At 45.3% G+C, this 12,877-nt stretch overlaps 1 protein-coding gene across 6 annotated transcripts in view; it reads right to left on the bottom strand.

Annotated features, from left to right (window-relative positions):
* Positions 1-5,240: 5,240 nt before the first annotated feature.
* Positions 5,241-12,877, bottom strand: part of PTPN13 (protein tyrosine phosphatase non-receptor type 13) — a 204,958-nt gene continuing 197,321 nt past the window's right edge. For all 6 annotated transcript variants that reach the window (XM_053256446.1, XM_053256447.1, XM_053256443.1 and 3 more), the window contains 3 exons: positions 12,289-12,504; positions 7,191-7,253; positions 5,241-6,226 (listed from right to left, as the gene is read on the bottom strand). In XM_053256446.1, coding sequence (XP_053112421.1) covers positions 6,146-6,226; positions 7,191-7,253; positions 12,289-12,504 — 360 coding nt within the window. In that variant the 3' untranslated portion in view covers positions 5,241-6,145. The remainder of the gene's footprint in view (positions 6,227-7,190; positions 7,254-12,288; positions 12,505-12,877) is intronic.

The following is a 12,877-nucleotide window of genomic DNA, read 5'->3' as shown; positions in this document are numbered from 1 at the left end:
TGACTTCTATCTGCTGCACAGTGAGAAGTCAAGACTTCCCCAGCCATGGTGCTCTCACTCTCTGCCTAGCTCTGAGCAAACTGCCTGCTTGACCATCTTGCTTGGCTAGTAGAAGCTTGTATCACTCCCAAGTTCCTGTTCTCCAGCTACAGCATCTCTTCTTCAGCTGAGCCTCACCGCTCTCAAGCCTCTGACCCTGGTAATATGCTGCCTCCACAAGCCTTGGATCCCTCTTCCCTCCTCCCTACTAATCACTGCCATCCCGCTCCATAGCCCTCCCTCCTTCCTTCTTCCTCTGCTTCTCTCTAAATGTTTTATTAGGATTTGTTAGATTATTAGATAGCTGTAATTACGGATGGCACACACATATGTTAGTTAGGCACATTACACTACACTTTGAATCGGAAACATGTTTTTTAAAATTTGGATTATTTTATCCTGATGAGCAACTTTCTATAATAAAGCCCATTGAACTTTCTGAGTGTCTCTCTCTTTATCTCTGTTTGCGCGCCCAGATCCTACATGGTCACCATCTCCAAGAACCAATTCAGTTTGTGTATGATGTGACCTTGCCTCTTTCCCTCTGAGCATATACAGTGTGCGAAACCAGGTGTCGTTCACAACAATGTTAATAATTTAACAACCTCCAGCATGGAGAGATCCCTAACTGTCTAAGTGCAGGTGTTCTCTAAGATGTGCCAGACAGGATTTACTAATGCAGTACTGGAACTTGCAGGCAGTGGTGCACTTACCCCTGGACTTCAGGGCTGAAGACCAGGACCTCCACAGCACCTCCCCCCCCCCCAATAAATCCACTTTAGTCTGGTGGTGTGGTGCCCAGCCAGTTGAGCACAATGAAGCTCAATTTGCGGGGTGGTAGTGGTGGGGGGTGGACCTCCAAAGGCCTTTAGGTCCAGGCTCCAAAATTAAAATATGCCCTTGAGGGTTTTACAGTCCTCAGGGACATATTGCTGGGTGACACAGATCATTTCTGGAAGAACAGGAGGATGTTGAAACCCTCACCTGTGGAGTTGAGGCTTGGGGGGCAGCTTCACATATTTAGCTACTGGCTTAAATTACATTTACAGCAGTGCCACATTTCATGGAGCACCGGGTGCTTAGGCTGTTCGTCACAGAAATAACATGCCTGAAAAGCCATTGGAAGAGAAATGTCTTCGACTCATGCTTGTAGGGAACAGGAGTCAGATGAATCTCATGTGGCAGGAAGTTCCACAAGGTGGGTCTCACAACATGACAATGTCTCTGGGTGTAAGGAAACAAGGTAGTTCAAAAGGTATTGATAGCAGCTGGGAGCTGCAATCTGATGGTCCAGGGTGGTTTGTTAGGTGGGGCTGGCTCCCTAACTAGGCTTTTGCATTAGGCCTTTCTGGAGCTGACCTCATAGCAGACTGTCCAGTGATGTGACTCTTAACATACCACAAAATCTTTATGTGTACAGGTGTCAAACAATTGCTGTGGAGACAGGGACTCAGAATATTCACTTGTGGAATTCTGTGGTCCAATTATCCTTCAATGCTGAGCATTTCAGCCAAGTATTCATATTGCCTATTGTCTGTGTTGCGTTTCAGATGCTATGGATACTACTCATCGTTGCTGGTAGGTAGTTCCATTCAAAAATATGTTCTGAGGATGGGACAGGGAGGGAAAGCCAAGATAAAATCTACATCTAACGACTTCTCAAAGAGGATTATTCATCAGTGTAGTAACTGAGCTGTTGTCACTCATGTATTATTATTATTCATTTATTCTAGACCACCCTTACAGAATAGCATTTATTACTCCAAGTTAAAACTGTGCACGCACAGTTGAGCAACATGATCGCCATTATTTTCAGAGCCACGTAATGGTGCTTGGGCAACTGAAAGCTGGAGTGGAATGGCCTTGTTCCACAACTTGAACCATGGAGTTTTAGACACACACAGCAGCACATTTTCCTGTGCAGATTGTGAGCCACTATTATGATCAATATATTCCCCTCATGGTAAAAGGCTGGGAGCCCAGGTTGGCCTGGGTAACATGTACCCGTTTCCCCTTACTCACCCAATGCACTTTCTGACTGCATTTTCCCAATACACAAATGGGATGGGGGTCAATGGAAAAATGAGATTCTCTCCCTCGCCTCCAATCCATGCAGAGCAGCCCACCAGGGGTTTGAGCAACCCCTTTTGTTTTTAATGTCTGCCCAAGACCGAGGGTGTTTCAAGCACCAGATAGACCACAACACACGCCTGCTAATCTGTATTTGTCTTGTAGGATCATAAGCTGTGCAAGCCTATTTTAGGAACCGAGTAATCAAGTGGCTTTATAAAGCATTGCATGAGAAGCGTGCACAAGAGATGCCGCTGGCATTATATGTGTTTGAGTTGCATGTAGCCTATCAGATTTATATGAGAAGTCTGGGCTAAGCTGCGGAAGAGAGACCAGCCAAGCCTCACATTAACATGTTCCGCATTTCAAGCGGCCAGAGCAACATGGTGTTTGAAAAGCAAGAGTTAGCTCCGGAACATTCTAGAGTGGAAAATGATTCCCAAACTGGCCAGTTTCAACAGGCAGCTGTACTCGACACACACTCCTTTTAGGACATTTCTAGCTTCATACCCAACCTGGGGTTGCTGTACAGGTGGATCATTACAATATTAAATGTGGCCTTCTGTGTACTTGTCAAAGGATTCCATGATGATGATTCTTTGTTCTAAAGAGGACAAGACACAACATGGTTGCCACAAGCTGGGCTCTGCAATGTTTTATTTTATTTGCTTTTATCTGACAAGCAATATGCAGTATTTTTCTAGATTAGTTAGTTCAATAAAAGGCACTGTCCCTCTCGCTCTGCATTTCTCATGACATTTTATGCTTGGTTTTGTTGGGGGTTGTAATTTTTATCCCCCAGTTAATTAACAGAGCACTAAAGAAGCTACCCACTCTAGCTACAGAGTAAATAGCTGCAACAACTAAACTCTGCAAACTAAAGAAAACACATGGGAGATTCTTGTAGAATAAAATACTTAGTAGATTTATTGGTGAAGTACACCTTTGGATAGGAAAGACCTGAATAGGTAGGGAGAGAGAGAGAGATGTTTCCATCTGCTATCTAAGAGGAAAGGAAGGGATTCTGACTCTCACAGGAAATACCTGAAAAGTCCTATCAGGGGTCATAGAGACAGGTAGAACAGATAAGTAGACCCTAACTCACTATCTCTACACCCAATGCTCCAAGTGGTCATTAGGATAGTTTGTGAAAAAGGTCAATGCACTGGACCCCCAACAGGTTTGACGGTGTTGACGAAAGTTTAGGAAGATTAACCAAGATAGTTAATCAACATCTGTGCTAGAGCAAAGCCAGCATAAAATCACACCAAACAGAAAAACCACATGGTTTCCAGTGGAATGTCATGTTGTTGAATTATGTACCCGAAGGTGGAGTCCTCTATGCATCAGGACCCAAACACAACCCAGATAGGAGCACGTGCTTTATATGTGATTGGGGCAGATCCGTTTACATAAACAGGACTGTGGTCACCATTTGCCGTTTGAGCTGCTGTATATACAGCACTGGACTCTTTTGCTCCCCTTTAATGGCTTCCAAAGTGTATTGCCTGAGGTACCCACTCCAGCCTGCCTCACAATAGGGCCGACTATGCTATGGGCAAATCCAAAACCACACATGCCTCTTGCTATGCCTGAGTAAACCATGCTTTGGAGGCAAGTGCTGAGGCTTTGACGGGAAACAACACATTTCTGGATTGGCCCAGAGTAAACCACAGTGGCGTACCTTCTGCGTCGTCATATGCCATACCCTTGCTGCTTCTGAAGGCAGGAAGGCTCCAGGCCCACTAAGGACTGCGCCATCACACTGGCAATGGTGCTCCCATCATTCCCAACGGATGTATCACCACCACCGCCATGATGAGTAGGCATGGAGCTTTCCCGCTTTTGGAAGTAGCGTACAGTGATGTTGAAGCAGCAAGCATGACTCTCCCTTGGGTCAGCAGCCGGCTGCACAGAATGTAAGCCAATGGCAATGATGCGATTCTAGATATTCCCAAACAAATCCTGAGATATGTTCTGACAACCATGCTCTTTGCTGCCTCTGTCCTAATGCTCAGTTGTTTCTGCCATGCCCAGCTATGCCAATGTTTTGGGATTTGTTGTCAGCACATGGACATAACAGGGCTTGCCTTACCAAGAAGCAGTGTCAAACAGCTGATGCAGGCAGTGGATTCTAGAAGGGTCTTTTCCCCCTTTTGCTACTTACCTGCCTCAAATTTACGCTTTTCTGAGTGCCATGTTGAAAATAACCGGAGCTCCTGACCACAACAGGAACATCATTTCTTCTATTAACTGCTTTGGCAAAAATGTCTAAGGCTGAAACTCAGGGATGACTCCAAAGAGGAGTGATGGGTAGTAGGTGGCTCCCTGCAAAATATCTCTTGCTCTCCCTTTTCGCTCTCCCATCCACCAGACTGGAACTTTATAGTGATGTGTCATACAACACAGTCATAGCATGTTATGGTCCTATTGCTTGAATTAAAGATTTTCAAGGCCTCCATTGCTTATTCAGTCACTCCCCTACTCCAAAACAAGCAGCAGAAGCCAGTGCAGCCAAATAGGTGGGAGACTCCTCCAGCTTCCCAGGAGCTGAGCCTTAGCTTCCTTCCTGGCCAGGAAGTGGGCTGGGTGAATCCATGTGTGCAGGAAGGCCCAAGGTCATTTCCTCTACAGATTTCAGCTGGCCCCTGGTACTGACCTCTCTCCCCACCCCAGTCTGTCCCGCCACAGAGTCTTGGGCAAGCTATGAAAACTAGCCTGGAAAGTAGTCGGAAAGGTTTGGCCTAATTTAAAAAAGGCAATATTTTCTAAGAGGAATCTAGCCCATTTCCTGAGCCACATAACAAATGACTGATTAAAAGATTTGGCCATCATAGGGATTGGAAGAAAGTTGTCAAAGTCTCTTGATCTGAAGAAAGTTGTAGATGGATTTGCTTCTTGTCATAACGGCAGGTATATTCAGTTCCATTAATAAGGCAAATAAACTAACATTAATGACCTTATCTCTATAAGTATTTAATGGCTCCACTGTCAACATCCTTTGCTCCCCCAGTCTGTTCTAGAGTCACCCCTAATGGAATTGCATTAAAATGCCTGATTGGCAAAGGATGAAGGATCTGAGGCCAGGGGGGAAATATATCAATGGGACATAAAGCAGAATTGCCACTCACCATGTTTTAAAAGTGTACTTTATTTACACAGTGGAGATGCCTCAGCAGTTATAAGCGTAGACACCCAATAATTCAACTTTTTTTTTTTTGTAAAAGTATATAAATATATACACAAGATTCTATAAAGTAAACATCATAACCTGTAGTACTTACAGTAAACGTCGGCTATTTCTTCCTATGCTAATAAGATGCTTGGTAAAGCTTAAATACTGAATTCAAGTATTTTCTATAAAAAGCTCTACTGCATTAAAAATGCTGGGAAAAGTCAGCTCTGCTATGAACAAACTTGAAAAATAGACTAATAAAAATATCCCTGTAAGAAAGTCCACCAGGATAAAATACTGTTTTTGTTTCCCACCCACCCCACTCCAGCATCAGAAACGTACTATAAAGCAGCTGGTGGGGAGGGGAATACAAACTGCAGGAGGAATTCGTTTTTTTAAAAAAAGAAAGAAAAAGAAAGTGGTTTTAAAAAAAAATTGCTTGTCATAGTTTGAAAAAGCCACGGGGGGTGGGGGTGGGGATGGGGAATGCAGCAGACTCTAATATTTTTAAATGGTATACAGGGCCCCAACCATGTAGAGGATGGGGGTGCTAGTGGTACTTGATGCTGGACAATCATCACATTGGCAGAGTGCACTATGGGCACATCCACTCTAGAAACTTCTATTGGCTTGATACCAGCATAATGGTCATGGCTTCCTCCAAAGAATCCTGGGAACTGTAGTTTGATTAGAGTTCTGAGAATTTCCTTAACAGAATTTCCTAGCCCCATCACAGAAGCACAATTCTCTGGAGGGACGGAAGCAATGCTATGCCAGCTGAATTCTATAGTGTAGATATGCCCAAATTGTATTTCTTTTCTCATCTCACCCCCCACCCATAGCATATTCAGCTTTAATGTTTTAGTTGCTTCTTTGCTGTTCTTCTACTTGAAGACGTTTTAGGACGTACAGGATAACTTGATAGCAGAAAATGTACTGGTCCTGCAACAGGAAAAAATGATTTATATACTTACTGAAACAAACATTTGTAATAGCAATATGTATTAGCATATAGGGACATAGGAGGCTGCCATATACAGAGTCAGACCATTGGTCCATCTAGCTCAGTATTGTCTACACAGATTGGCAGTGGCTTTTCCAAGGTTGCAGGCAGGAAACTCCCTCAACCCTATTTGGAGATGCTGCCAGGGAAGGGAACTTGGAAGCTTCTGCATGCAAGCATGCAGGTGCTCTTCCCAGAGCGGCTCCATCCCCTGAGGGGAATATCTTACAGTGCTCACATTTCTAGTTTCCATTCACAGGCAACCAGGGCAGACCCTGCTTAGCTAAGGGGACAGGCCATCCTTGCTACCACAAGACCAGCTCTCCTCTCATATGAATGCGGACAGAGGAGGTTCCACACAGCAGCTATGGCGTAACCCACCAAGCAAGTTTTATTGGCACAGCTCTGCTTTGATAATTTCGTTTCATTCAATTCATCCCTTCCGTTTATCTTCAGGGCAGGGCTGCAGGGCAGTTTTGGAAAGGGCTGGATGTGATCCAAACCTACGGCTCTGTGTGTTGGTGACTTCAGCCCATTGTGGTCCCTTGGCTGGCCCCATCCATCCACACTGTTGAGGAAGCTGACAGCAAAGCCAGTGTGGGGTGGGTGGGATGGTGCAGTCCACAGGGCAGGATTTTAAAAAGCAAAACACAATCGTATGCCTAATTTCTAAAGTAGACGACTGAAAGCTCTCTATTCCAACCCGGTGCCTCAAGTCAGGGTTTCCCAAACTTGGGTCCCTAGAGGTTGTTGGACTACAATGCCCATCATCCCCAGCCACAATGCCCTGTGGCTGGGGATGATACAAATTCAACAATAATTAAAATAAAATTAAAATAAATAAGCTGAAGAAAAGCTCTCTGGACACTAGAAGCAGAACCACGAGAGTCAGGGCACACCTACCTCAGTCTGCACCATTCCATGCCTTTGCAGGCGCATGGTGCGCACCACGTCAGAGATGTCGAACTGGAAAAAAGTGAGAACATCAGTCAGTCAATCAATCATTTTATTTACGGCCATAAGCCAAACAAAATCAAAACTTTAGACTGTTACCATAGGTAAATATACAGCATAAAATAACTAAAAGGTACACAATCGGCCTTATAAAACCCCATGACAAGAGGTCAGTTTCATAGCCCCATATAAAAATTTAGCAACCAGTTTAGTAATAGCCACATTAACGTCAGCAAGACATCAATTAAGATAAAATGAGTCAGGCCTGCCTGAGAACTGATCAAATAGGGGGGTCAATAATTATTTCCTTGAGTCGCGGAACAGAGGGCAGAACAAAAGCACATGAGCAACTGTTTCTAAGCAGCCCTCTCCACAAGAACATAGCCCCGAAACAGGGGAATCCTTGCAAAACCTTCTAAGGAGCAAGGCAGAGGTTAAAACATTCAGCCTGGCTCTTGCAAAGGCTGACCTCAATTTAACCAGATGGAGCGTGGAGAGATATTTAGCAGGATGATTTCGAGCAGGGAGGGAAATACCAAGATATATGGGAGAGCAGCATCTATTCGCTAAGGAGACAAGGCGTTGGTACTCCATGTCTCTAAGACGTTGGATCATGATAGCCTTGCCGCTGGTAAAACACAGGGACAATAGACTGGAGGGAGAAAGCCCCAAACTCAGCGCTTTTTTGGTAACCACAGATAACCAAGAGTTAGGGAAGCTGTCCCTCCACATAAGTTGAAAATACAATGATCCCTGAGACCCAAGGCAAAAATTAAGCCAGCGAGTTAGTGTAAGCTCCCAAGCCTAACAGGCAATGGAATAGGAACCCGACTCCAGACACAAAGCGCCATAGGAAACACATTTAGGCACTCTAAAAATAGCTCTGAGAAATCTGGACTGCATAGAATCCATCTCCGGCTGTATCCCCTGAATCCATAGTGGAGCCCTAAAGAGCATTTGAGCTACAATTTTGACTCGGAACACCCCGAGAGCCACAGGTATGTATTGGCCACCCCTAGTGAAGAAAAAACGGAGAAAAACATATAATGTGGAATGTGCAGTATGATTCACATGTAAATACTGTGATTTCCAATTAAGGTTTGATTGGAAATAAATACCAAGATATTTAAACTTAAAAACCTGGTCGATTTTAATATGATTGACACAGAGAACATCAGTGTTGCATGCACCTGCTGGAGTGTTAGGAGAAGAAGTGAACCCAGGCACCAGTCCATACAGAATCACATTTGCTAAGCTGGAACGACATGTTTGGCAGCAGAATTCAGTCTAGGGCTCTGGGTTTCTGCAGGGCGAGAGGGCAATTTGCAGCAAAGAAGGGGCAGGAAGGTGCTTAACCCTTTCTGGAAAGCCCCCCCCCCCCCGGCATGCCCTACCCCCAGCTGTTTTTCCCTGCAACACTGCAAACATTTTATTTATTTATTTTATTTATGGATCATGCAGCTGAATCGCCAGTAGAGGGAAATGTAGCAGGGGAGAGGAGACTGTAGGGGAGGAGGGCAAAACATACCTCTTCCCATCTAACACTTCTTCACTGCAAATTGCTACCTCACCCTGTTTTGTAGCCACTCAGTAAAAAAAAAAAAAGGGTTTCAAGCTCTGAGTCCATAGTGGAAATTGTAATTCTGGCCTGGAGGAAACTTGCTGAAGTCTGTTAGATAAATATTGCCAAGCACAGCCAGCTATGGCTGCATGGGGTCTCATTCAATGAGGAAAAAAAAAGGAAGATAGTTCAGGCCAATTTCCCACAATAAAAAGGGAAGACTGATGGTAGCTGCACCTACTTCTAGAACTGCTGTCCAATTGCTCTGGACAGGAGCAGGAGGCGGCCAGCAGCAGCCTGGGTTCTGCCACCACTGCAGTCCCCCTAGCCCTGCCCTCTGCATCTGATGTCAGATGCAGGGAGCATTTAGCCACACCCCCATGTCTGACATCAGATGTGGGGGCGTGGTTTAGCTCCCAAATGGGGCAGCACAGCCAGGAGTGGCTCTCTCTGCCTTTAAAAGGAGAGTCGCTCCGGCTGTTCTGAGAATGCAGGGCTGGCTGACTGAGCTCAAAAAGGGGGCCGTGTGGCCCTGTCTGGGATCTAAATCATGCCCCCCGCATCTGACATCAGATGTGGGGCGTGTGTCTGGGGCACACAAATTGAATTAATAATAATAATAATAATAATAAGGTGGCACGGCCCGAGGGGCAGCAGCCGGGTTCTTTGAACCCGTCTGCTCAGTGATGGCTCCACCCCCGGCTCTGGACAGGACTCTCTGTGAGGCATTCAGTAGGTTGAATTTTCTGCAGCTGCAGTAACATCTTAGTTGTTAATCTAGTCAAGGGGTAAACACATGGGTCCCCAGATGTTTTTGGACAATTCCCATCATCCTCAGCCACAATGTGGGCCATAATGAAGGCTTCTGTGGCTGAGGGTGATTGGAATTGTAGTCCAACGTCATCTTGGATGGAACCCAAGGTTTGGAACTGTTGATCTACAGGGAGTGCATCGCCTGGAATCTTTTAATATGACCATCTTCCAAAGGAAGTGGTTAATTTTCACACAATTCGAAATTACAAAAGCCTGATTAAGACTAGGGGTGTGCAATTCGGGTTTTCGGGTGATTTGGCTCGGACCCGAACCGAATCACCCCTGTTCTGTTTTGTGCCCGAATCTGGGTCACCCGAATCACCCTTGATTCGGTTCGGATTCGGATTTAATCCGAATCTGAATTGATTCGGGTGGGTAAAAAGGGGCCCAGGGGCAAAATTTTGGGGTGGGATGGTAGTGCCCAATGGGTGGAGTCTACCACCCCAATTTCAGGGGGATTGGGCAAAGGGCTGATTTTTGGTGAATTTTTTAAGTTTTAGTGACTTTGGGGCAGTTCGGGGGCATAGCATGGGATCTGGGCAAAAGGAGTGGGGTGGGGTGGTAGTGCCTAATGGGTGCAGGCTACCACCCCAATTTCAGGGGGATTGGGCAAAGGGCTGATTTTTTGGAAATTTCTGAAATTTTCATGTCTTTGGGGCAGATTGGGGCAGAAAGTGGGGCCTGGGGCAGAATAGTGGGGTGGGGTGGTAGTGCCTAATGGGTGGAGGCTACCACCCCAAATTCAGGGGGATTGGACAAAGGGCTGATTTTTTGAGAATTTTTGAGGTTTTAGTGACTTTGGGGCAGTTTGGGGGCAGAAAGTGGATCTGCCCCAAAGGAGTGGGGTGGGCTGGTAGATAGTGCCTAATGGGTGGAGACTACCACCCCAATTTCAGGGGGATTGGGCAGAGGCCTGATTTTTTTGGGAATATTTGAAGTTTGGGTGTCTTTGGGGCAGATTGGGGGCAGTAAGTGGATCTGCCCCAAAGGAGTGGGGTGGGCTGGTAGATAGTGTCTAATGGGTGGAGACTACCACCCGTCCCCAATTTCAGAGTGATTGGGCAGAGGGGTGAATTCTGGTGAATTTATGAGGTTTGTCTTCATAAGGTGAAGTGTGCTAAATTGATTACTTTCTCATATTATTCATAGTAATTGAGGTGTGAAAAAGTGAAAGTGGGGTCATGAGAGTTGTTTAATTGAAAAAAAATCTCATTTGCTATGATAGAATGAGAATTCACACCTCAGAAAAAACTTCTGAGGTGTGAATTCTCATTCTATCATAGCAAATGAGATTTTTTTCAATTAAACAACTCTCATGACCCCACTTTCACTTTTTCACACCTACTATGAATATGAGGAAGTAATCAATTTAGCACACTTCACCTTATGAAGACAAACCTCATAAATTCACCAAAATTCACCCCTCTGCCCAATCACTCTGAAATTGGGGACGGGTGGTAGTCTCCACCCATTAGGCACTATCTACCAGCCCACCCCACTCCTTTAGGGCAGATCCACTTACTGCCCCCAATCTGCCACAAAGACACCCAAACTTCAAATATTCCCAAAAAAATCAGGCCTCTGCCCAATCCCCCTGAAATTGGGGTGGTAGCCTCCACCCATTAGGCACTACCACCCCACCCCACTATTTTGGGGCAGATCCACTTTCTGCCCCCAAACTGCCCCAAAGTCACTAAAACCTCAAAAATTCTCAAAAAATCAGCCCTTTGTCCAATCCCCCTGAATTTGGGGTGGTAGCCTCCACCCATTAGGCACTACCACCCCACCCCACTATTCTGCCCCAGGCCCCACTTTCTGCCCCAATCTGCCCCAAAGACATGAAAATTTCAGAAATTTCCAAAAAATCAGCCCTTTGCCCAATCCCCCTGAAATTGGGGTGGTAGCCTGCACCCATTAGGCACTACCACCCCACCCCACTCCTTTTGCCCAGGTCCCATGCTATGCCCCCGAACTGCCCCAAAGTCACTAAAACTTTAAAAAATCGCCAAAAATCAACCATGAACCGAATCACCCGAATTTTCCGGGTCCGAAATTTGGGTGATTCGGCTCGTGCGAAAAATATCAGGGGACATCGGGGGCGATTCGGTTCAGCCCCGAATCACCTGAAATTGTTCGTTTCGGGCACAGATCGTTCTGTGCCCGAAATTTTTTGCACATCCCTAATTAAGACATTATGCTGCACGAATATACAGATGTCTGTACAGCTGTACACATGTTCGTGAATGAATGAATGAGTGTGCTTGTGTTCATTTTAAAAGTGAACCTGGATACAGGCCCTTCAAATGCACGGGACAGATAGGAAACATACTTCTGTACCTGCATTCAGCATAACATGTGAACAACTGTACCTGTGTACACTGTACAGTTGTTGAACATAATGTGTGAATGGGCCTAAACCGTTAACATGACTTACACAGTGCTCCAATACTAGTGTGGCTGGAATATCAAAAGTTGAGAAGAAAAAGAATTCTCACACATGGGAATTATCTCAACAATCCATACCAAAATTGCACTACATCCCCCAATGGGGATGCAGTAGTTAACAATACTTGTAAAAAGGTTCTGAACAAAAACAGAAAATGGATGCACACAGGTAAGCTAGCTCAAAGAGGCACATACAAAGAAGAATTAAAATAGTTCATTGGTACCCACCTCAAGATCTTGGCTGATTAGTCCCAAGACCACATCTATGCAAATAAGCGTCCCTGATCGTCCAATGCCTGCACTGCAGTGCGTGATGATTGGTCCCGATTTGTGGATGTGCCTCATGTAGGATATAAACGTGAGCAAATCATCTGGCTGAGAGGGTGTGTCGTGATCTGGCCAGGCAGTAAAGTTCAAATGGGAAATACGACGGAGTTCACCAGTCTAGATTTTAAGTAAAAACACAGAAACACCCGCTCAACCAATGTTTAAAAACCTAGAATAAATTTAATTGGCCAGTGCTTTTCCTCCTAGAATGAGAGAAGGTGAGATTTTTGAACCCTTGGCCACTGTGAAGCAAACTGTCAAAAATTACTACAGCTAAACCACTCTGTCACAGCCACAGATTTAGGTACATCTAGCTCAGTATTGTCTACACTGCCTGGCAGCAGCTCTCTGAGATTTCAGGCAGGAGTCTTGCTCAGCCCTACCCAGAGATGCCAAGGATTGAACCTGGAACCTTTGACATGCAAAGCAGATGCTCCATCCCTGAGCAAAGGCCATGCTGTGCCCATACCCTGACCCCTCACTACTCTGT

Source organism: Hemicordylus capensis, chromosome 5 (assembly GCF_027244095.1).
Source record: "Hemicordylus capensis ecotype Gifberg chromosome 5, rHemCap1.1.pri, whole genome shotgun sequence".
NCBI lineage: Eukaryota > Metazoa > Chordata > Lepidosauria > Squamata > Cordylidae > Hemicordylus > Hemicordylus capensis.
The sequence above is the reverse complement of the archived record's forward strand: the minus strand, read 5'-3'. Positions and strand labels throughout refer to the sequence as shown.